The sequence below is a fragment of the Anarrhichthys ocellatus genome, unplaced genomic scaffold (genome assembly GCF_004355925.1).
Source record: "Anarrhichthys ocellatus isolate YVR2014 unplaced genomic scaffold, GSC_Weel_1.0 scaffold28, whole genome shotgun sequence".
Taxonomy (NCBI): Eukaryota; Metazoa; Chordata; class Actinopteri; order Perciformes; family Anarhichadidae; genus Anarrhichthys; species Anarrhichthys ocellatus.
In genome coordinates, this window is record NW_022280058.1 from 4917306 (window position 1) to 4941327 (window position 24022).

The window sequence follows — 24022 nt, forward strand, 5'->3', positions numbered from 1 at the left end:
TGTTGAACATATTTCTGTTAATGATACAATCAAAGACGAGCATTGTATAGTTTAATGTAAAAAAGTTGGCTGAAACAGAGCTTTGTGTAGATTTCAGACATATACGCAAAAAAACTAAAGTAAAAATCACATTTTCTGTAGCACATTAAAAGGTGCAAAAAAGTAAAGGGCCGCATAAACCTTTGCATAGGACTAAACTCTGCAGGGGAAACTAGCTTTAATTCGACAAGTATTGACTAAACATGTGTGTACATGCAGTATAGAGCAAAGCAAGAAGCAAGTGTCCTAAGAAAACATCTCAGAAGAGTCCAGTGTTTAAGACCTTTAGGAGGGTCACCCAGAGAGCTTTCACAACATCACTGGGCTGTTTCACGTTATTGCTAAACAGATGTGTCAGTGTCTGAAGTTATTTTCACAACAAGGTATGAAATATATAAAAAAATATATGCATATGCAAGACCAATTCACAAACTTCACACCAATGCAACCTAATTAAACATCAGTTTGGAATAAGAGGGGTTTGACTGTAGGAATACATACAGCATCAGGGCAAGTTTTGGAACAAGTGATGTGATAGATACAGTTCCTCAACGGACTAGCTCTAAAGTCTTTAATAGGTTATCTGCTCACACTTTTAAATATTGTGTCGTCCTGTACAAATATCACAATTTAATTATCTGCAACAAACTAATCACAATTTATATATTTTAATGATTATGTATGTAGTATTAAGAGACCTTTTCAGATATATATTTATTCTCTTTCTGATTGAGAGTTAACGTTAGCTCAGCGACGTTAGCCAAATATGAAGCTTCAGCTAGCAGCCAGTTAGCTTAGTCTCGGAAAAAGACCGGAAATTGGGGAAACAGCTAGTCTGGCTTTGTCCAACGGTTACAAAATCTGACAACTAGCATGTCTAAAGCTCAACAATGAACTTGTTATATCTAATTTGTTCAAACCAAAGTGTAAAAACAACAATTTGTCATTTTAAGTGGCGTTATGTGCCAGATTATTTCCTGGCTCTGATCAGTTGGGGACTCCAGAAAAGTGTATGGTGTAACACTGTTATTAGTGACCTGAATATGAAATATGAGGGCATGCAATAAATTCTAATAAAGGTTTGCAGTGGCAACACAGACCTAAAATTTCTCTCCTAATTAGGTCACAGAAGCTCATGGGTCACAGGACACCATGCGACACTGGTCACAGCCAAGAAATACTTGGATAAATAACTACATGTAAAACTGCAAAATCTTGTTTTTACACATTTTAACTTTTAAAAACACACAGTTAGTTAGTGAGCTTTAGTGCTACAGTTGGACAGAGTCAGGCTAGCCGTTTCCCCCCCGTCTCCAGTCTTTGTGCTAAGCTAACCTACCAAGCTGCTAATTGACACCTTATACAACAGACAGATCTGGAAAATGGTACAAATCTTCTCGTCCGACTCTGGCAGAAAGATAATACGCGTATTTCCCAAAGTGTCACATTTTTTAAATGACAATCGGGTTTTTGCTTTCACTCAAGAACATGCACACAGACAACCACTAAAAAATAAATAACTTTAGAAGTCAGCTTTTCATGTTTTGCTGTAGAAGGCAACACTGTTGAATGCAGGTTAAAGACCAAGTCAGCTGCTCTGATCCACAGCTCAAAAGAAAAGAGGGATTGCAAATAATATTCACCACGTTTCATCCGGCACCCTTCTCCTCGCCGAATACTCTCCCATTAACAAGATCAGTGGGACAAACATTTCAAAAGGTAGAGATTATATTCAAAGTTCTATTTACATACGTATATACACATTTTATAATTTGTCAAAAAATAGCCACTCTATTTATTAAATTAAAAGTAACAAAAAGAAGATATATTGTTTCAAAATAATAACATAGTTCATTAAAAGGTAAAAAATAGAATTTAAGGAGTTGAATATAAAATACGCCGCTGTGAAAAAGAAAGACAAAAATAAAACTACATAAACACCCAAAGAGTTTCTCAACCTCTTTTGGCCTTCGATGTTTGCTCACAAAAGTTGTATGATTCCAGGTGGTGATATTAATGTATTTTGTGATCATTTTTTTTTTTACATACATACATACATACATACATACATACACACTAGCAAAAGTTGGCTTAGCTGTCTGATATATTTGTAATATATCAAACTAATACAGGCTGGTCAGGTTTTCCCTGACAAAATAGTAAATTGTAACATCAAAATTGCAAGCCAAGGCATTGATACACTTTTATTTATTAATAACTATTTTTGTGTGCATTCAAAAAAAAAAAAAAAAAAAAAAAAGAAAATAACCTATATAAAACACAAAATACATTTGTCAATCGTGTGTGCATTCATTCATCAATATTGACTTATTTGACTATATTTGTATTTCAGGGCTGTGATGTATTTAAAATAAATATCAATACATCAGCATTAAAAAGGATCTTTCAAACGGTCCCAGAAGGTTGAGAAACTATGTCCAAAACAACAAAAAAACAATAATACTCTGCATGTACATAGATAGACCTTTCAGATTTAAGATGTTCAACAATCTCGTGAGGGCATATAAAGAGAGTGACCAGTCCTGAAGTCCCCCATTACACTCTTTTGATGCCGACACGGGGGTTGTATTGCTGTTAAAGTGCATTAAAACGGTTGTGTGTCTCCTCCTGCTCAGACCAGGCTGAAGCCCTCGTACTGCTCCACAGCCCGAGTGAGACGGCGGTGCAGGGTCTCTTTGGTCTGGTAGCGGGGCATGTCCAGCAGGTTGTAGCAGGTGTGGGCCACCGGTAGGTAGTGCTCCTCCGCTGTGGTGGACTGGATGGCGATACGCAGGCTCTCCATGCCGTGAATGGGGATGCGGTCACTGCCGGTCAGGAACACTGGAGGCAGGAGACACGGAGGTAAGAGTTAGAATCAACTATAGAGCCGGTTAAAATGGTTCTAGTTGCCACATAAATGAGACATGGCTGCATTTATATGGCGCGGTTATAAAAAGCTTTACAATTTGCTGCTCATTTACACACTCACCTACATGTTCAGGCTTTAGTTAAAGCCAAGTGTGTGCAGACAGTGTATTGTCACGCATGAACAAACTGCACATTATTACAGTATTTATGAGACGTTCGAGTGTGATAATTAAACTGTCATGCACATCGAGCAATTAAATACTTGCATAAGAACTGCTTCTTCTTTTCCAGAGGGAACTCGTGGAACACCTCCCAGAACAATCTGACTGTTGGATGCGTGGCTGTATATTCCCCTTTGTAAACAGCATTCTGCAAAGAGGAAAGGTGTGGTGATGAAAAGCTTTCCCTGTGTTATCATCACTTACACATTTACTCTCCTGCATCAACTCCTACACAACATCAACCAGTGAAACTAATTCCTCAGCAACGTGCATGCATTTCCACATAAAATGACTAAACATTTCAAGCAAATATATAATTTTTGCCTTGATTTATCTTGCATAACAATACCTCTTAGGTTTTCACACTGATGTTATGTTGTAATCTGAACAAGGACCAGAGTTATCACAAGTAAAAAAAAAAATATGTGAAACCAAATGCCATTTGGTTGATTATATTGTTTCACGTTGCCTTTTTAACATCTAGCCGAACACAACAGAAAATGTGCATCTGTTGACTTTTCCTTGAACGTCATCATCAGGTCCAACTTCTTATTTATCCAAGACAGAAAACTAATGACAGTCCCATCAGGCTCAGCTGTTCTTTGTGTTCAGTGCTTATTTTGTTAGTGTGCCAACAGTTGTATGCCAACAGTTGTATGCCACCACCGACCAGTCAAGTTGCAGTTTACATCCATGTCTGTCCAAAACGTCATCACTTTATCATATTAGACATTTGTGTGAGAACGTCATAATTTGATGAATTCTCAAAGCGACCTTTAACAACCAAAATCCAATTAGCTCATCCTTAAGTCTAAGTGGACATTTGTGCATCATTTGAAGAAATTCCCTCCAGGCATTCTTGAGATATCACGTTAATTCTTTCTCCGTTTTGTGTGTGCGTGTGTTTGATTACAGAAGTGGGATCAAGACTTTAAAGACTTTAAAGACTTCAACTCCACCATGCTGTCAGATTGTAGACTCAGCTACTGAGTTAGTCTCATTCCAGCCTGTAGATTCTCTTGTTTATCAAAGCACATACTTTTTTTTTCTCTTGCGTCTACAGCTGTCTTGACTCGACTACTGTTTTCTACCAGATCACACTCTGGACCAAAGACTCTCCCCTCACTCTGTCTGGCTTCCCTGCCTAGATATGCTCAATCCATGCTCAATCCACGTCTCTGACCAAGAGACTCTCTGCCCTCCTTTCACATTTAAGCATTGCTAAGTTTCAGTATTCTGTGGTTCTTCATTTGGGTTCATCCCAATTACTTCCATATCACTGACGGACAACCCGGCCATGGCTATCGCCGGCTCTGAGGCATAAAATGTCCTCAAAACCTGCTGAACAAATCTTCCCTGTGAAAGTTAGCATGTCATGCGTTACTGCTCAGCACTGCGTTAGTGGAAAATACTCCCTGCTTTGTCAGTTACACTGTGAGCATTGTGACTCACTTGCCAGATGTTGATGACGTAAAAGTCAAATTTCCAGCTCTGTCCTACGTGATAATCGTCACATCCACGACTGTCAGTTTGAAAACACTTGCATAACAGCGCACTAAGGTTTTCTTCTTACAGTCGTCCCAATCCAACTATGAGTTATACACATGCTCACTGACCAGGAACAGGAAATGGTTTGAAATTTCTGCTGGAGGACAGAAAATCACAATTGTTGGACTTGTTACTACTACAAACATCCAGATTTTTAAACCACACACACACTGACCTTCTCCATCTCCTCCCAGTTGTAGTTGTTGTTGCCGACCACCATGGCCATCAGCTCAGACGGCTGGAACAGCGGCAGGATCTCCCCACCGCAAACCTTCAGGAAGCCAGAGGAGAAGGCCGAGTACTGCTCGCTCACAGAGTCTGAGAACACGTAGCGCAGGTAGGCCTCCACAAACTCCTTTCTGAAACACACACACACACACTTAAGTAAATGTTCAAGATTCATTAATTTGTTCTGCACTACAGCTGCATCCTCACAACACAGTTTATAAGGAAATTATTTATCCAGACTTCAAGGTGTGACTGTAAACACTCACTTCCTCCTCCATTGTGTCTGTACCCGTGTGTGTGTTATGATTAACTTGATTATAATTTCAGATGTTGCTTTTTTCAGGCTCACTGGAGTTCAACAACAAACTCATCATCCAGCCTGAGTCTGTTTACATCTCAGTGAGGTCTCACTGCTGAGGTTGCTCAGAGAGGTCAAATTGATCATCTCTTCCATCAGTATAAATACACTGTGCAGCTCAACATTATTTAAGATAGAATGCGTGGAAAAGCATTCAAAAATAATTAAGCAAGAGTCCTCTATGGACTAGCTGTCACAATTCCTGGCTTTCCTTTGGCAGTACTGAAGTTAATTCCCTACTGCAGGAAAAGATGGCTTTGTTTGGGGCTGCACGGTGGTGTAGTCCAAATCAACATGTCTCCTTCAGTGTCTATGACTTAGATGTTTTACACCACAGCGATGACAGTTTTCTCCATTAATTCTGTTATTACAGTTCTATATCGGAGTGTTGAGGGGATTTTGCAGGAACAACTTGGGTCACTGCCGCCATCGCCATCTGTTTAGCACCAGCAGCCAGACATGTTGACACCGCCAACCCCACAACTCTCTGCAGACTCCTCCACATAACACTGTAATCAATGCCACTGGCACAAGGACAAGCTGCAGAAACAGGGTGGCGATAGTGTGAAAAAACACACCGACTATTAAAATACAGAACTCTTTGTTTTCTACGTTTTCAACACAGAGCATGACCTTCAGTTGGAACAATGGGACACGAGCTGCCAGCTGTGTGAGCGACATGATAATCTCAGCGCTGGAAAAAACAATACATTTAAAAACCTCAGTCATCTGTTTGTCTTTTAGAAAGAACAGAGCATTAAAAATGTTCATGAAACAAGGTCATTTAAAAATGGGACATCAAGTAAAGGAAGCACTGATGAAATTGTTACTTTAATATAATATATAAAGCTGCCTCACCTGTTGTTTTTGTCCACACTAATGCCTTCTCCTCCGGGAACGAGCTCCTTGACTTCGGTCATCCCGTAGTTCTCCCTGGTGATCTGAGGTGTGGACACAACAAATAAGTCTTAGATTAGACTGTCAAAAAATCCCATAAAAAGACCAAAACCAACGATTCATTGTTTACTAACAACAAGTATTGTCTGTGTTGCCAAAGCCTGATATATCCTATCTCTCTGACAGCCACAGGCGGTGTAGGGAAGTCAGAAAGTATTAGAGACACGTTGGGAATTAAAAAACTCTTAACCTTAAAGTCATGAAGGTGAAACAGGTGAAAAGTTAGGCTTACAGCAAAGTTGAGAAGAAACATCTCCTCCACATCACCTCCATCATAGTCGAGAAGTTGTTGTAGACTCCTGCAGACGAATAAACCGAAGAAGTTAATGTCTGGAAGTAACAACACCATTACAACACACCGTCGCGTCAGTGGAGGAAAAACACAAGCGAATTATCTTATTAGTAAAACAACTAAACATATGAAAAAGGTGAAGGCCAGAATCACCATCATTAAAATGTTCACCACGCCATGAAGTAAGAAACTCATTAGTACATTTCATATGAAAAATAGCTCCTTCATGCACATCACCATCATGCAAAGCTAAAGACATTGTTGACAGCTGTAATAATCATTTCAGAAATCTGTTTGTTCTACCTTATCAGTTTATTACTTTGGCCTTTAGGTTTAAATGTGTCCCCGTTTAACTTTTAAAATGAAAACCAGAGATCAGCTGTTCCTGTCCTACAGCTGCATGGATCAACTAGAAATTGTCTGTTGGATTAAAAGTGAAGTGGCGACATATTGGCCAATAACACCACAGGCAATGACTCGGAGGGATGTGTTGCGTTAGATTTCCTGCAAACAACATGCTGGATATTTACCACCACAACACAGGAAACATGGAAAGAGGAAGTGTCGCTGGCAAAGGAAATGAAAATCATTGAAAGAGGATCGCACATTTAAGACAGAAAAATAACAGTAGCATTTAAAAAAAAAAAAAAAAAAGAAAAAAAAAAAAAAGTTGAGATCATGTCTTTTAAGGGAGAGTTGTCTCTAAAAGCATCACTCCAGTTTTGTAGCTTTCAGAGGTTTTATCTCAACATCAACTGGACACAATCAGGCACAAAGGAAATGCTGACTCTTCCTGCTCAGTTCAATGAAGAAGCATTTCCCAGTAGCAGTCAATTTTAGTGCTTCTTAAAAAAACAACCCAAGCGAGATAAATTGTGCGCAGCAGGTGCAATGTCTAAGAAAACACAAAGTCTAAACATGAGAGGATGCAGTGCAGGACATTTAAAGTTCAGACGACGGGCTACCTGGCCTCGGTGGGTGACAGCTCCTTGAAGTCCTCCAGGGTTGGCGACACATTGAGCAGCTTCTTGTAGAGAACCAGGGGGAAGTGGAGGTCCACCACTGTGGAGTTGTAGATGGCCAGACCGCAGATGATCCCGATCAGGTGGAACCAGTTCTGCTCAACAAAACACTGGAGACAAACAAAAGGAAAATATTTTAGGATTGCCTTTCTGTACCAGTCTAAGATCTAACAAAAGAAGTGTCTCAGTGTATATTAACATGACTGATGACTTCTCACATCCCACAAGTTTTAAAAACTTTAGAGATGAAGATATACCAGCAAGATAAATTCACAACTTTTATTGTCCCAAAATAAACTAGGATTACTGATAATACCTGGTTAGTGGTATTTATCGGACATGCTTTTCAAATTCTAAATTATCACAGCTTGATAATAGTATTTAAAAGGTCTGTTGAACAAAAACATTTTAGTAAAACATGTGATCCAAAACTCCCTGAAAATAAAATGGGTAATTAAATCCATTTAACATGCTCAAGTTAAGATTCCTTTGAGTTCCAGTGTTAGTACGCATAAATAGTATACACATATTAAATGTGAGTGTACATTTCACTGTCCTCCACAAACACGGTTTGTTAAGTAAAAATAAAATAATACATGCGAGGTTATATAAAAAATTTTTTTTTTTAAAAAAAAAAGCAGTTTGAAGTGGTCCAGACAGACAAACAGGAAATAGAAAAGTGGCAGTGATGATTGTGGTTTATTCATGGCTCACTTTCATTTGACTTAAGTAACCAGTGGTTCTTAATGTTCAGGGACATGTTCCCTTATCGAGGAGAGTGTTTTGTCAACCTGAATGTTCCCACTGACATATCACCACTAACGACAGGAGCAGAAGCTCTTCCTGGAAAGCACAGGTCAAATAACAGCCAGAACACATATTCATTATAAGATAACTGTTATTATCACATATTGGAAAAAATAGAAGCGTGATAAAAAAAGCTCTCAACCAAACAAAAACAAAAGGGAAACTGTCTCAAAACTAAAAACTGCATTTTGAGCTTTTGATTAATGTTCCATGCGCATCATCTCTGACAAACTAACAAACCGTCACTGCCTCTCGTCTACAGAGAGTGAAGGAGGAATTGAACGGACAAACTTACCTCGGTTTTTCTGATGGTGTACAACAGACAGCGTAACAACAACATACATCTACTTTACCAGCAAGGAAATGTCTGTTTGTCTCTACGTTAGGTTTCAAGTTGAAGTTAACTCAACTCCAAGCTCCAGAAAAATGCAGTAAGGAGGTTAATATGTTTTTGTTCAACTACTGTGTCACTCCCTAAACTTGTTACGTTTCAAATCTTTGCAGTTATTCATTTTTATTAACTTACAATATGCGTGTTTTTTTCCACATCATTAACATGTGAATACAGTGTAAACTTACTTTGTCTGAGAACCACAGAAGGTTGGACTCTTTGTAATAAGTGAACATCCCATACACAGGATCCATCAGCTCCTTCAACAGCAGCAGGAAGAACTCTTTAGTTACTCCACCTGCATCCACGGCCTCCTCTCCGTCAAAGATCACCTGGATGGAGGGAGGAGGAGAGGAGCAGATCACAAAAAAGTACAGCAGTTTGTTCTGTATTTATCAAAACCACAGAGATCTTCAAAAGCTTAGACGTAGCTCTCACCTTGAGCGGTTTCTTGAGGTCCACATCAGAGTACACGGTGAGCTCTCGCAGTGTGTCGCTTACTAAATGGTTCCTGCGCACATGCAGCACCAAGTAAGGGTTCCGAGCAAGATGGGGTTCCAGCGTGAGCAGCATAAAGACGTTGTGTAGGTTTGCCCCGCTTACTGCCATCTGGGTAACGTTCACGGGTTGAGGTGGGGAAAAGGCAAGAGAAGAGAGTCAAATTCAAAGAGATAATTATGGGACATTAACTGAGAACAATCAAATGAAATTGGTGAACTGTGCGAAACCACAAGATCACTTGTGATCATCAGCAGCAGGTACCTGCATTTGCAGTTCAGCGTCGGTTTGCAACATGGTTGTCTTGGCTTGAGCGTTCAGTATGAACGGGTAGGCACAGAGGTTCACTGAGGGAAAGTCACCCTGCAGGGAAAATTAGGAAATATACTTACTACTATGTATACTCTCATAACATTAAAAAAAAAAATGTATATAATATGCAATTCTAAATCAGGTACCTGTGAAGGGGAGGATGATTGTTTCTGGGGGAAAAAATGAGAGAAAGCAAAGTCATTTGACATGACTTAAAGTGAAAAAAGTTCAAGAGCAGCAGCTCTTATATTATGAAACTAAATCCATCCATTGTCAAAGTAGTTAAAGGGGCTCGTCTGCGAACTAAGACACTTATTGGACAGCAAGAACTGACAAACAGCGATAAGATAAAACACTGAGACTGACATGAGTTAAGAGTCTGTGTGTGTGTGTGTCTTCAGCAGATATCAAGTAACGAGAAAGTGAAATATTATCAGGGAATGTCAGTACTCACAATGTCCGCTTTACTCAGAAACCATTTGAGGTAGTCTTCCTGGATGTCCACCAGGCTGGTGATGTCAGGGATATAAAAGCGGTTGTAATCCACATGGTGGGCCTTTAAGTTTACCTGGCGACATGGAATAAAAACACCTAACTCAACACAGTAGTCAACGGTTTATCTCAATAGCTACCAAACAGGGAAAAACACATTTCCTCCTCAGACTGCGCTGAGGGAGAATCGGTGGCTTGCTTACAGGAGCAGCAGGTGAGCTGTGTGGATACCTTGTGGAGTTTCTCCAGCAGCCTTAGAGTGGCGACAAAATAGTTCTCGTGGAAAACCGGTACGAGCAGCGCCTTGCCTCCCGTTAGCATGAACACAATGATGCTCTTGTACATGTCGACCATTCTGGTGAACACGCCGCCGTCCAAAAAACACCACCAGTTATCTGCAGGGACGGAGAAAAAATGTGGAATTAAATTATAGAGCAAGTAACTCGAACAAAAAACAGACGGTATTTTACTACAACCACAAGCTATAAAGAGAGTTTCTTTGTTGATCAGTCAGTGTTTTTGAACGTTTCTAAATGTAAATGTGTTTGTGTTGTAGCACATTTATGAGAGGCTGTACATAAGCAGGGTCCACAGACTGTTTGTAATCTGTATTTAAAGTATCAGTATGCTGATGGAACAAAAGTTCAAACAGCATCTTAAACACCCTCACCGCCACACTTTCCGACATAGCGCTTAGAGGATCTGGGGACGATCCAACATTTATGCCCACTTCACGCAGTGTTTGAGGTGTGAAAGTAAAGTGTATCAAGTTCGACGTCATTTCAACTCCCAAAGATCTCAGCAACGAAGAAGGCATCATCATGGTGCTTTGTTTCAAGTTGGACAAAAGCAGAGTTCTTTTGCTGTGTGGCAAACGGTTTCTTGTTTTTGATTCCCCTTAAACTAAAAGGCTCTTGACCCGCTACCAACTAAACCTTGTATCGTCTGATTTTGAGGACTTCTGATTTTCCCAAATACTAATATCGGCCTCAGAAATCCATCAGTCAGTTTCATGCATTTCTGGAACCATTTTCTAGTTTGGTAGAGTACTTAAATGTCGTGATCACAGGCTGAGCAAAGGTGACACGGATGTGGATGAGGATGCAGACGTAATGTAGATGAGTGTGATGTGGCGTGATAGTGTCACAGGTTGTTGACATGACTTCACCATTTGAAATCACTTAGAGCGATATAAAAAAAAAAAAAAATGTTTTAATTGTTGCGAGTACATGCAAGTATGGTACCCAATACTTTGCTGGGGTTGGCATCAAGCCGGAGGATGGCCATTGCCAGGGGGATAGTGAGGCGGATGTAGTTCTTGGAGTCAAACAGGGCCGGGTACTCAGACAAGATGAGGTAGATCCTCATGGCCTCAACGTCAGGAGGGGAGCGTGGCAGCTGAGGGATCAACAGACTCTCAAAACTCTTGCTGGCCTAAACGGAGTCGGACACAGAACAAGGGAGGACATGTTTAACAGATTGTTTGTATATATAAAAATTTTGGGAGAGGCTTTTAGTGGTTTGGAATGTGGCCTCGGTGTCATGTTGGGTTGAGGAGCATCGTGATCCCCAAACCTATGATTACTGAGCTACGGTTAGAGGTTATGACTCAATCCATGAGAATACAGCAGCACTTGATGTACTTTCAAAGCCAGCCCAATATTCACATATGAATATGTTCTTGTTACCACAAGCTAGTAATCCAGTGCTGTGTAACAACCCCAGATTTCCTACTTGAACTGCTGTATTATGGTGACAGAAACCCAAACAGGAAGCTAGTTTGAGTATTTACTTAATAACACACTTGAGTCATGTCAAGAAGAGTAGAAAAGAGAAACATGTTATTACCTTTTTTACATTCTTGAATACACTTTTAGTTAATACCTGTTCCAGAAGTCCAGAGAAAGCCGGTTTGCTGAGCGTCTCAAATAGCTTTCTGACAGAGTTGAGATCGATACCTGGGATCTTTGGGTTGGTTTTGAAGTGGGTATCGTCACTAAGAAGGCAAACATACACATGATTATGTTAACCATCTATGATGTCTCAGTGATTACTAACGGGATCGAAATAGGGCAGAGCTCAGATTCACGGACTTTGAGGCAAAGCCTTGATGTTAAAGGCTCACGTTACTTTGGATTAAACGCCAACGGTTAGGTAAACACACAGCCTAAAGATATTTAAGTCAATCCCTAAGCAGATCTCCTCTTCGGCCTGAGAGACCCGAGGATAGCGAGTACAGACCAATGCACAAAGCCAACAAAACCCCCTCAGCATGAACGACAGCGATTATTTACAGCGTAAGCCTTCATATTCCTGACGCACAGGATTTATTTAGTCATAACACAAATACATCAGATCTGTTCTTGTGGAGACTGTTTGCCAAACAAAGAAACACTGATGCAGATAGTACATCAAGTACAATCCCTGACCCACGTTATTTTGAGAACTCCGTGAGCTTAAAAAAAAAAAAAAAAAAGCCAGAGAAGCAATTCTGGGGCCCAAACGTAACAAGTACAATGAAAATGACGACACTTCAAACACGAAACCAGTTTAACTACAGCCTCCCGAACTACAGTTTAGGCACACTTATTTGCTGACCATGTTTGAATGCATGTTATACAGTTTTATTCATGCATTTATGACGTATTTTTATTCCTACAGTTCCAGTCAAACATTGTTTCCATGTGGTATAAAAATCAATTAACTGGCTAAAATGAACACAAACCAGCTCAAGGGTTAGCTGTAATGTAAAGTGTATCTGCTTTGTAGTAAAATATACAAAAGCAACTTTTAACTAAAGCTTTAAAATAAATGTAGTGGGGTAAAACATAATGTTGTGCCTCTGAAATGTAGTTGAGAAGAAGTATAAAGTAGCAGAAAATAGAAAAACCTCTAAATTGTACTTAAGTACAGTACTTGAGTAAATGTACGGAGTTACTTTGGACCATCTTACTGGTTTAATGTGAAACCTGGTTGATAGTTTCAGTGACTACTAATCTCTGATGACTTTCAGCAGACAGTAGAGTCTGAAGTACTTTAGGTCGTCTCCAGACGTCTGTTTTCCACCCCGATGGCCTCCACTGTTCATTCCCTGGACGCGATAAATATCTGCTGATGAGTCTGTACTAAAAAGCCAACATACCTTCACACACAGTGACGGTCAGAGAAATCAGTCAGCGACCAAACAGATAGCATCTGTCCCAACCCCGACGATCAGCATCTTTTGGTGGATAAGACGACGCGCCATGAAGGGGACCCTGTGAGGTCCCTGCTGAATCAGTTCGCAGGAGTCGAGCTTTCATAAGAGTCTAAAAGATCCTCTGAATATTTTTGGCAAAACACACGGTGGATGTACAGACCAGGTAAAGGGATACCCCTCAGAAAACCTTTTTATGTATGCTATACTTGTTATATTTCAGTTTGATAACACATTCTTCAACCAGTCAACACAGCAAAACAGATATTCTGAGACCATTTTGCTGTGAGAAAAGAGAAACATCTGTCTCTAGCCTGTACGAAGGCCTTCGCTTTCCCTTCAAGACCGCAGATATTTGTTTCATCTACAGTCCTGAACCCAAGCGCACCAACGTGAGGCTGTTAAGCAATATATCAACTCTATATTTGTTCAATTTGTCCTTACAGTCCATCTTTTGTGCTTTATACTTTTACCATTTGATGCTTTAAACGTCTGTTTCCTCACAGTCATCTCTGGGTACTTTTACTTTCTTTTTGTCATTTTAAACCTTCCAATGGTGGAAGAAGTAGTATTCGGATCTATTATACAAGTAAACGTACAGAAGTATTATTCACAAAATGTATCAAAAGTAAAACACACATTCTGCAGAAAAATGGCCCCTGACTGGCATATGAATTATATATTTTATAATATATTGATCAATCGAGGTGGAGCTACAACTTTACATGCAGTGAAGAAGTTAAGTCAAGTGGGTTCCCTCCAAAGGGTCACCAGATAAATCTTAGCAGTAGTGAGATAAAAATGGGAGAGGACTGAAGAAGTTCTGCTACAAAACTCAGTGGTACATCTACTCTAACTTTGATTTGCATTGTATTTTATAAGATTACCATGTGTTTTTTTTATCAAATCTAAACCTGAAAAGTAATTAGCAACTGCAGCTGTCAAAGTGGAGTGGCAATATTTCCCACTAAAATGTAGAGGAGTAAAATTCTAAAGTAGCAGAAAATGAAACTTCTTAATCTGAAATGTAAAATACAAATACTTCTAAATTTTATTCGATACAGCACTTGAGTCGAGTACTTAATTACTTTTGTAAACATGGCGTTCACGTACCTTTGGTCCAAAAAGCTGGCGTTCCAACAAGCCGTAGAGGAGAGTTGAATTAGAATGTCACTGAGCACAAAAACATAAAACAGTCTCACTGTGAGAAATGTTTGACCAACGAGAACAGAGACCATTCAAATAGAATTGATTGAACATAATCAAGTAAAACCACTACTAACACTAAACATCTACAAGATAATGTACAGGTTTTACGTGCATTATATACCGTTCAATCCAATGCATTCAAAATAATAACCTGAATTATTCAACTTACTTTGTGACACTGGAATCTGTGCTGCACATCAGCTTTAACCTCCATGAGTTTAATCTTTCATAATTGATTGGAGAGATTGATTTACTGACATGAATGACTCTGAAGTCTTCTGGGGGGACAGAACTCTGCAGAGAGGAGGACAAGCAGAGACCAGATAACAGCGCAAACATTTGGCAGATTGTTTGCATTTGGGGCTTTCGGCAGTTGCGTCTCTTTCCTGCTTGAAGATAAAAACAAATAGGCCACACCCTCAGTCTAAATATTTTGCAGTAGAGGCTGAATGTGTGTTATGTCTTTATCAGAGCACAGTCCTGGCAATTTGCTGGATATTTGTGGCAGACAATTGCTCCATATACAGTAAGGCTCATTATTAAAGAACTGGTCAAAGATTACACATTAATGCCACCCTGTGGTGAAACACTGAAACTGATTTAATGGAAAGCCTAAACTTTTGGGGGTATTTTTGTAATATGAAGCTGCATTTTTTTTTAAATTGTTTGTGTTATAATTATGATTTGATTAAGGTTTTTGTTGAAGGTTTAGTGCAGACGGTAATGTATCGAGTGGACTGGAGATTTCTCTTATCCTCATTAGTTTAATTTCATGAGACACTTGATTTGCCCTTTGCATGACACGTTTCATCGTGTTTTCTAACTTTAAGTGAGCCAGTATGTGTGCAGTTGAATTGCAATGCTGCAAAAAAATGATGATATTTTGATAATTAGGCTGTGAATTCTGTCATTAAATAACTGTGACAGCAATCAACAGGACTAAAAGTCAAACTTTTCAAGACAGATTTGAAGTCAACTAATGCAAATACAACAATAATAATAATAATAATTATAATAATAATAATAATAATAATTCAGGTAACAAAGTTGAGTGAGAGAAGGTTACTGAAATCTTAATTGTTGTCACCTACCTGGTCATTAGAGTACAATAGGAAGCTATGGTCTCCTCCACAGATGATTTTAGTCACTGTATATTGTTTCGATTAGAAAAAGAAAGGAAAGAGAAACAGTTAGCAACATTTTACAACAGTTAATCAAATAGTTACCGAGAGTAGTTGTATTTCTTGCTTATTTTATTATACAGTAGAACATTTTCCACTGCATTTGTATGAAGTTATTCTTTACAAATGAACATGACCATGAGTATACTGCTGACACATAGTTATGAATTATAAAAGATAATATACCGTGAATGCAATGATCAACATTGAATCTTCTTAAAATAGTTTTCATAGTCATCTTCCAGCCTGAAAAATGTTCTCCTATGACAGACACTAGATTATATTATCAACAAACACATTAACACTACAAGCTGAACACTGATCATTCAAACAACACAAACTACGGTGCATTTTACAAGTACCGTTTCATTATTTGTCATAGCTGACTTTTATTACAGCTTACAACTGTACATCAGCAGTGCCACACCCAAGTGATTCGAAAAAAGCCATTTCATCCACACTCATGCATACAGTTAAGTGAGCACAGAGTCTTCTGCTTACCTGTTCTATAGGAATTTCCAGTCAGGAAACTGGCCTTCACAGGAAGCGGGCTACTGGCGTCCCCCAGTAGTCCTGTGCCCAGCTGGCCATGGCTGTTACAACCAAATGCGTACACCACATCAGAGGAAGGCACAAACGCCAACGTGTGGTGCCTGACAAAAGGGGAAAAAGAGCAAGCTTTAGGATTCAGAGGGACAGAAGCAGCCTCTAATACACCGAGTTCATCAGATACATGATACAGATACTGTGATTCAAGACAATCCAATCTCCCGCAACTTAATTTGTGATCTTCTGATCTTTAGTTTTGTTGATACTGTTTAACTTTGAAATACTTTTAAAGTTAAAGCAGAAGAAATAAAATGACCAGTAACTACATCCTAAAAAAATGACAATAAAGATTAATCAACACCTTTTCTGAAACAGTTTAAGCTTCAACAAAGATTTCTAATTGCATCAGAATGTACAGGTGTACCAAGTGAACCAGTGAGCAGGTTTACCTGCCACAGGTGATCTGGGACACTTCAGTGCCCATGAGCTCCAGCACTCGTCTGGGTAGAAGTTCATTATTGGTGGAGCCATGACCCAGCTGACCCCACAAGCCTTCGCCAAACGTGAACAAGCCGCCATCCTGCCAGAGACGCAACACAGAATGAATTTGCTGTTGGGGACAGAGATTCTTGGCATAGTAATGCAGTTATTCAAAGTTAAACTCCAGGACCGTGTGTCGAGGTGTTGGATTAAGATTCGTTAGAGTTAGGCCGTCCGGCTGGAATAAGATTTAGATTTGTCTTTGCAATAACGGTCACGTGCAACACGTAGTGGATTACTATAAAGCAAGAATACTCTAACTGATAACCCAAGTATAAGACAGCAACTAACAATACTGGCCTATGTAACATTTGGTGGCAAAATACTGTCATATTATGTGGGTTGTTTATCTGTATTCGTACCTTTGTGAGAGCTGCTGTATGTTCATTTCCACAGCTGATATAACAAACTTTTTGAGATCTCAAAAATTTGATGTGGCACGGGACAGCTCGATCTGAGGAGTGGAACAGAAACAAGCAAAGGTCACACTGTATTAAACCATTTGAAGTATTTACAAATGAGCGGTACGACTTCGGGGAACATGGCAACTTCTGCATTTGACTCTAGTATTGTCACCTGGGACTTCACCGTCCTCCTGGCTCCGTTCTATCCAGCTCATTATTACCTTGTTTATCATTGAGACCAAGTTGTCCAGCTCTGTTTTTGCCCCAACCAAACACAGCTCCGGACAAGGAGAGAGCAAAGCTGTGGTCTCCCCCAGCGGTTATCTGTGCCAAAGGAATACCCGACAGAGACTTCAGGGGATGAGGGAACAGCTTGCTGGACTCTCCTTTCCCGAGACCGAGCTGGCCGCTGGTGTTCTGGCCCCACGTGAACAGCTGCCCATCTGAGAGGGAAAAGGACAGAGAAGCAAAAGTAGGTTACTGTTCATCTACACCAATTACTGCCAGTACAGGCAAATATACACGTGTTTGGTAATGTGGGACTGGTTGCTAAAATGCACAACATGAATCTGCAACATCTCTCAGGTACCCCTCTGTTTCTCTCCAATCTGTCTCACTGTCACTGTGAAATAAAGGCAAGATGCCAAAAAATGGCCATAAGAAAATTACAAATGGGTAAAAAAAAAAGTCAATGGCTGTGTCCAAAATATAATTTCCTATGTAGTGTCCTACATTTGCTCTCTGCCATTTTAATTCAGTGTCAGTATTCTGAGATAAATCAAATATTAAAAGGAAAGAATAACCTTCTCAACATCGGACGCATTTTCTTTCAATTTGTCTGCCTGTCGTGATTTCCAAATTAATTTGATTGTGAACAAATTACAGCGTGTATAGTATTTTTTGGGGGCACGTTTGCTCAACTGACAGCCTATCACAATAACCCTACCCCAACCATGTGCTCAGAAGAGATTGTGTCTGGCATACCTCTAGAAAGTGCAATGCAATGCTGATTCCCACACATTACTTGAGAGATCCGCTGTTCACACAGCCTTTTGACCAACCTGAGGGGGGGAAAAAACATTTGTTAATCAAACTATAAAACAAGTCTAGAAAATTACAAATAACAGTCAAACTTTAGTTCTCTTTTTATCAGTTGTCAGGAGACATCATTAAATGCCACCATAGTAAGGTGTCCAGGAGTAAGGGACCTAACTTAGAAGTCAGTTTTTAATTTCAGGAAAATTTGCAATTCATAACAGACGAGTCTCTGAGCTAACCCTAAGAAACTACTTTATAGTCTAAAGGTTTCACCATCCTAAAGCATGCATCCGAATAGTTATTTCATAAGAACAGAATAATTCATGGCATTGCTATTTTGGATTATCAGCGGTAATGCTTATATTCAAACCTCCAATTCCCTTTAACGTCATTTTCTTGTAGTGTTTTTTTTTTTTTTTTTTTTTTTTCCCTCTTGTCAGGCTAAAAGCTTGAATTCCTCCATGATGGTCTACTCGCTCACCTTGGGATTCGAACAGCCGCCTCTGCAGTCCCCAGGCCGAGTTGGCCCCCTTCACCAGCTCCCCACGCAAACACTTGACCCTGCTCATTCACCGCCATTGAATGGAACCGACCACTCGACACCGTTGTTATCGTCTGAGTATCCAGAGCTCCTACAAGCTCTGTGGAGAGGAAGAGGCAGAGCGTCAGACGTAGATCTTAGTATGTAGAGAGAGGATGCAAATGCACTGATTTTTCACTTTTCAAGCTACAATCTCATTTGGTATGCAAATGAAAATGGCAAATGGTATTAAATATAAATTTCAGACTGTGGCCTTCTCTCCGTGAAATACTATGTGTCACACCACAGAAAATAGAGAAATGCAGCCAGAAGCACATGTGAGGAGGACACAGTGCAGATTGGTGTGTGGTTTCCTGCTATAAAACTGTTTTATCTTAGAAGATCAACTGGGTTAGAAGCTACAATTGCCTAGAAGATTTTCAAATACCTAATAACTCTGGTAATGTTTCAATTGAGCTTATTCTTCAATAATATTTGAAAACATTTGAATCAGTAATCTACATATTGTAGGCGTATTAAAAAGATATATTCAAGTAAATAAACATGCCTGATGAAGGCCCAAAGCATGATGAAGTATCAAGTTTCTTCAAGAACCTTTTATTGAATAGGTCTATATATTTGCTCGAGTTCCAATGATTCCTGCATTTATTCATTGTTGTTAAAGCTTCACCCACATGCCGAGACAAAGTAACACAAACTTCCTCCCACATGACACCAACACAGTCCCACCACTGTCTGCAATCACTTCACAAGCCATGAGAGTGTTTCACATCTCCTAGAATTGGTAATGAACCCTCTCAGAAATGGAAGCACTTGTGTGTAAACACGGACACTCTGCACAGTTTGCTTTGCATTTAGACTCAATGTATAACACACGACTACATGAAGTCCATTAGTTGAGGAATGAAGCTTATGATATTGCAACATGTTTGCTCATGCTTTTGTAGGCGTCATCCAGATCTTGTGATATCTAGCAGCTTTAAAAACAAGACAAACTTGCTATGACCTGCAAGATATTTCACTGCATTTTCAGAAACCTTCATCAGTTTTACACAAAAATGGTGTTTATCTAGAAAATTATAATGTTGGAACCACGACATCAAGAGATATTCTCACACAAAGGGTGCAACTACCACAGAAAGTCCAGCTGCACCTGTAATATGTCTTTTGGTTGAATACGTTTTTACAATTCACATGTTCAAGTCCCTTATGTATGTGAGATTTGAATAAAAAAAAGGTATACAAGTTAGTACTTTTAGCTAAATGCTCACTAGGACAATGCTATTATTTAGCAGGTACAATGTTTACCATCTTCTATTGGTGTGTTAGCATGCTAATATTAGCATGATCTGTTTTTTTTAGTGCCTTTGTAAACACACCGTGTCATGCGAACCCACAGTCTGGGTAACTTTCCACTCACACCTACTGAAAGCAGTGCAGCAGGGTGGTGCAACATTACGTAATGATTAATCAAAAGGGTCAGGGAATATGCCGTTTATGACGAAGGCTTACCTGGGGAGGTCCCCGGTTTGCTGTGGCCCAGCTGTCCACAGCTGTTAGAACCACAGGTGTACACACTACCATCATGCAGCAGGAACATGGAGTGTTGACCCCCACAAGCTACTTCTTTCAGTCCCCTGCCACTGAACACATGACAGTTCCTCGGCTCAAACATGAGGTTTCTCTCCATACCAATACCCAGCTGTCCGTCTTTTGCATTACCCCAACAAAGCATGTTGACAAAGGGAAGAGGGGATGAGCACCAATCTGAAGAGGCAGAGAGAGCGATGGCCAGATGGAGGAAGACAACAAAATGTTCAGACTTTAGAGCAGCCCCGCTTTCTCCTCTTCATGTAAAGTCCAACCCTGGAAGAAACAAAACATGTTTTATTTCTGTCATCTTTTAAGAAGAAACTATTGGTTTAGAGGTGTGGCTGTGTGTGAGAATGATGTAAGCTGTATGACAGAAGAACAGGGCAGTGTGCTTAAATAAACTCCCAGTGTAATCCCTGCTTAAGCAGCTCCACGCAGTCTTGCCTTACCGTCAACCCACATGCAATGCAATACATGCATGTTACTGACAGAGTTAGCCATGAGAAATAAACAAATGGGAATGGAACACAATAAGAAAAAACAAATGTGCCATAAATTAGGAGACAAAAACAATATAATCAGGTGAAAGTAGCATGAACATGAAGTCAAGGATCTGTCACCTTATCAAATTCATTAGAAGCTATAAAACTAGGATAGCCAAATAAATTCATAACAAGGAGAAACACAGCTACACTTCAGACTTTGATCACTTTTCTGTCTGTGTTTGAAAGTTGTTTGCCGTTTGTTTCCACTGATTTGCATGAACAAAAATATCCATTATTTCTAATATTTGCTGGATTTCTTAGTCCTTCTACGTAAATTGAATATCTTTTAGTTTTAGACTGTTGGTCAGACCGAACAATCAGTTTGAAGATGTCAACTTGAGCTCTAGGAAGTTGTGATGGGCATGTTCCTGCATTTTATAGACATAAAGATACATTGAGAAAAGAACTGTCAGATAACAACAACAACCAGAATAAATGTTTATTGTTAGACCCATTTGTGATGTTTAGTTTTTGTTCAAACTAAATATTTTAAACACCTCTCAGTATTTAGCACTTTGTTAGTAATTTTCTTGCTATTTTATTAACATGTTCACACGATTGTTCTTACTATTTTATGTTTGTAAAGCATATAGCAACAAAACATAATAATTAGTAGTAGTATTACCTAATGCAATAAAACTCAACATTCTGCAGCCTCTAAAATGACCATGAAGTTGAATTAACTATCAAAGATTCTCTACAGTTTTAATTAAAAACTGAACATTACAACCTTCCTGAGGGAAGGTGGGCTGTTGTATTATTGGACTGAATTTTTACATAACAATAACAGCACAATTAGTAAACACTAGGAGACTGTTTGAATGCATGTTTATTGTCTGTGGTTTGCTGTTATTATTTAGCAACTTAGATGGTCCACAGGTCAGGATCTGTACCGACGTGTATTTAAGGTTACGTTAGCTTGCTGTTGGGGAGAAAGTAAAGAGGAGTGGCCTGCGTTGTGTAGACATAATCACAGTACGCAGGAGTAGCTAAATATCTCAAAAATATCTAACTGATGTAATCTTGATTAAACAGTAAATTAATGGAACCAAATCAGACGGTTTGATGACCCACACGAGCTGTTAATAGTTCATAGTTAGCTATTTAACCTTAGCAAGCTACAGCAACGCTGGCTGTCAGAGTAATGGCTAAATACACAGAGATCCACTGGTTCACCGATGTCTCAATTGTGAGTAAAACAGTGTTGCAACACTGCAGGGTGATAACCAAAATCAAAAGAGGTGTTTACCTGGATAGATGCATTCTGAATTTGGGAGTCCGGTTTCGGTTCTGCTCAGAAAACAAACAAGGAAGTACGAAGTACCACCGCTGCTACGTCACCGGGAGTTTAAGTGAGGAAAGCAGCAATTGGCCTGCCAATCAGGAAGTGCTGGTTACAACCAGAGCCGTTTAACGAGAGTCACGTCATCTCCGATCACCCCGATGGACCATTTTTTCACAGCAATGGCGGCTCGTAGAGCCTCACTGCGGTTTGGGTGGCAGACACTCGGATCTCCGTGGTCAAATCAGCAAACACTGAAATTTTAGTGCACCTATATACTGAAATACAAACGCATTCGAGCGAGCGAGGGACCTCACGAAGTTAGCGGAATGATCGACGTGAGACAACATCCGGTTTTCAGAATAAGATGTCAACAAAGTGTATATACAAATTGTATATATGGAAATAAGATTAAATGAATTACATTCACATTAAGTAAAACATATGTTACCTGCTTCTCAGGAGTTAAAGAGAAAATACAACCAAATTGTGCATGAAGTGTCTTTATTCTTTGATTTGAGGGTTGCTGGAAAGATAATTAAATGAATAATATCTGATTGACTGATATGTGTTCCACATTGAAGGCATTGTAACCTACTTAATCAGTGTGAGAGTGTGAACGTGACCTGCAATTTCTGGAAGTACTCAGCCAGAATCTGGTATATTCATCTCTACCTATAATAAATTATCTGCCTATATGTATGATAAACATTCATCATACATCTGACAAAATGTCTTCTCGTTTCACCTTTGTTTCAGAAGTAACCAAGCAGAAAAAGACAGCCAGGTCCCACAGTCCAGGTGAACCTGTGACATGTTCTCATGAGCTTAAAAGGGGGTTCTACCTGTTAGCTGGTCATCTGGTATTTTCACCTGTCCAACACAAATGCTTTATGATATGAGTAAAATAAAACTGAAATGCAATTACCAGTATGGGTGGAGTCAGATATGTCCTGAAAAGACATATACCAGTCATTGTGTGGAATTATTGATTTTTATAGCACCTCAAATATTCAGTAATTTACTCTTTGAACGTTCAAATGTAGGACTTTTAATTTGGAAAACCTCTTAATTGGCAGAATAAAAATGTTTGATTTTCAGTATAGGTGGAGTCCTGAAAACAAATACGTCAGTCATTGCCTGGAATTATTAAGAAAAGTATTTCTATAGCATCCTAAAAGATTGTGAAATGTTTTGTTAGAAATGTTGGACTTTTACTTTGGAAAATTTCTTAATTGGTACAGTAAAAATGTTTCATTTTTAGTACGGGTGGAGTCAGAGATGTCCTGAACCCATATGCATCAGTCATTGTCTGGAATTATTGAGAAAACTCTTTTTATAGCACCTTACATTCAGTTATTAGATATTTTTTGGAACAAATGTATAGGAATTTTACTTTGGAAAACCTCTTTAATGGTACAGTAAGATTGTTTGATTTTCTGTATATGTGTAGTCAGAGATGTCCTGAAAACAAATATGTCAGTCATTGCCTGGAATTATTTTAAATAGTCAATAACATTTTCATTCAGTGTTGTTTTCCCCATCCATCCAAAGATGCACTTTATGGTTCCCTCTATAGATCAGCCTTGGCTAAATATATTGAAAACCAGTTTAGTAATAGTGTTTGATGTCAATTCAAACTAGATTGCCTTTTTAGTTTAGAGGGTATGATTTTAAAAAAAATCATATTTATTTTTGTTATTATCTACTCAAGATGTTCCTCGTTGCAGTGTGTTGTTACATTTTGTAAAGAGGTAAAAATGACACACAGTATGGTTTGCATTTTTACCTTGTCATCTGCAGTGCCTTCATCATTTCAAATGTTGATTGTGAAAAGAAATGTTATGTTTTTGTACAAAAATAAAATGAGCACTAAAGTCCAATAAAAAAAGGTGTTTGGAGTCACTGGGT

General features: G+C 39.2%; 1 protein-coding gene across 1 annotated transcript; it reads right to left on the bottom strand.

The window, feature by feature from the left end:
* Positions 1-34: 34 nt before the first annotated feature.
* On the bottom strand, positions 35-22423 carry herc3 (HECT and RLD domain containing E3 ubiquitin protein ligase 3). The gene is made up of 25 exons (XM_031863394.1): positions 22079-22423; positions 20204-20557; positions 18632-18791; positions 18097-18173; positions 17334-17555; positions 17071-17162; positions 16618-16748; positions 16121-16272; positions 15530-15585; positions 14608-14732; positions 14343-14402; positions 11918-12029; positions 11278-11467; positions 10265-10428; positions 9996-10109; positions 9688-9711; positions 9494-9592; positions 9170-9340; positions 8920-9063; positions 7477-7643; positions 6452-6518; positions 6121-6203; positions 4852-5035; positions 3174-3276; positions 35-2880 (listed from the first exon to the last, which is right to left on the bottom strand). Exons 2-25 carry the CDS (start codon positions 20424-20426, stop codon positions 2672-2674), a joined length of 3129 nt encoding a protein of 1042 aa, XP_031719254.1. The 5' UTR covers positions 20427-20557; positions 22079-22423; the 3' UTR covers positions 35-2671.
* Between the last annotated feature and the right edge of the window lie 1599 nt (positions 22424-24022).

Bases quoted from the DNA above. Each gene is read 5' to 3' on its own strand.
- herc3 (XM_031863394.1), bottom strand. From the start codon at position 20,426: ATGCTTTGTTGGGGTAATGCAAAAGACGGACAGCTGGGTATTGGTATG. The intron at 10,429-11,277 runs GTACCATACTTG...CCGTCCCTGCAG, and splicing joins CAACCCCAGCAAAGTATTGG to ATAACTGGTGGTGTTTTTTG. The intron at 10,110-10,264 runs GTATCCACACAG...CCATGTCGCCAG, and splicing joins TGCTGGAGAAACTCCACAAG to GTAAACTTAAAGGCCCACCA.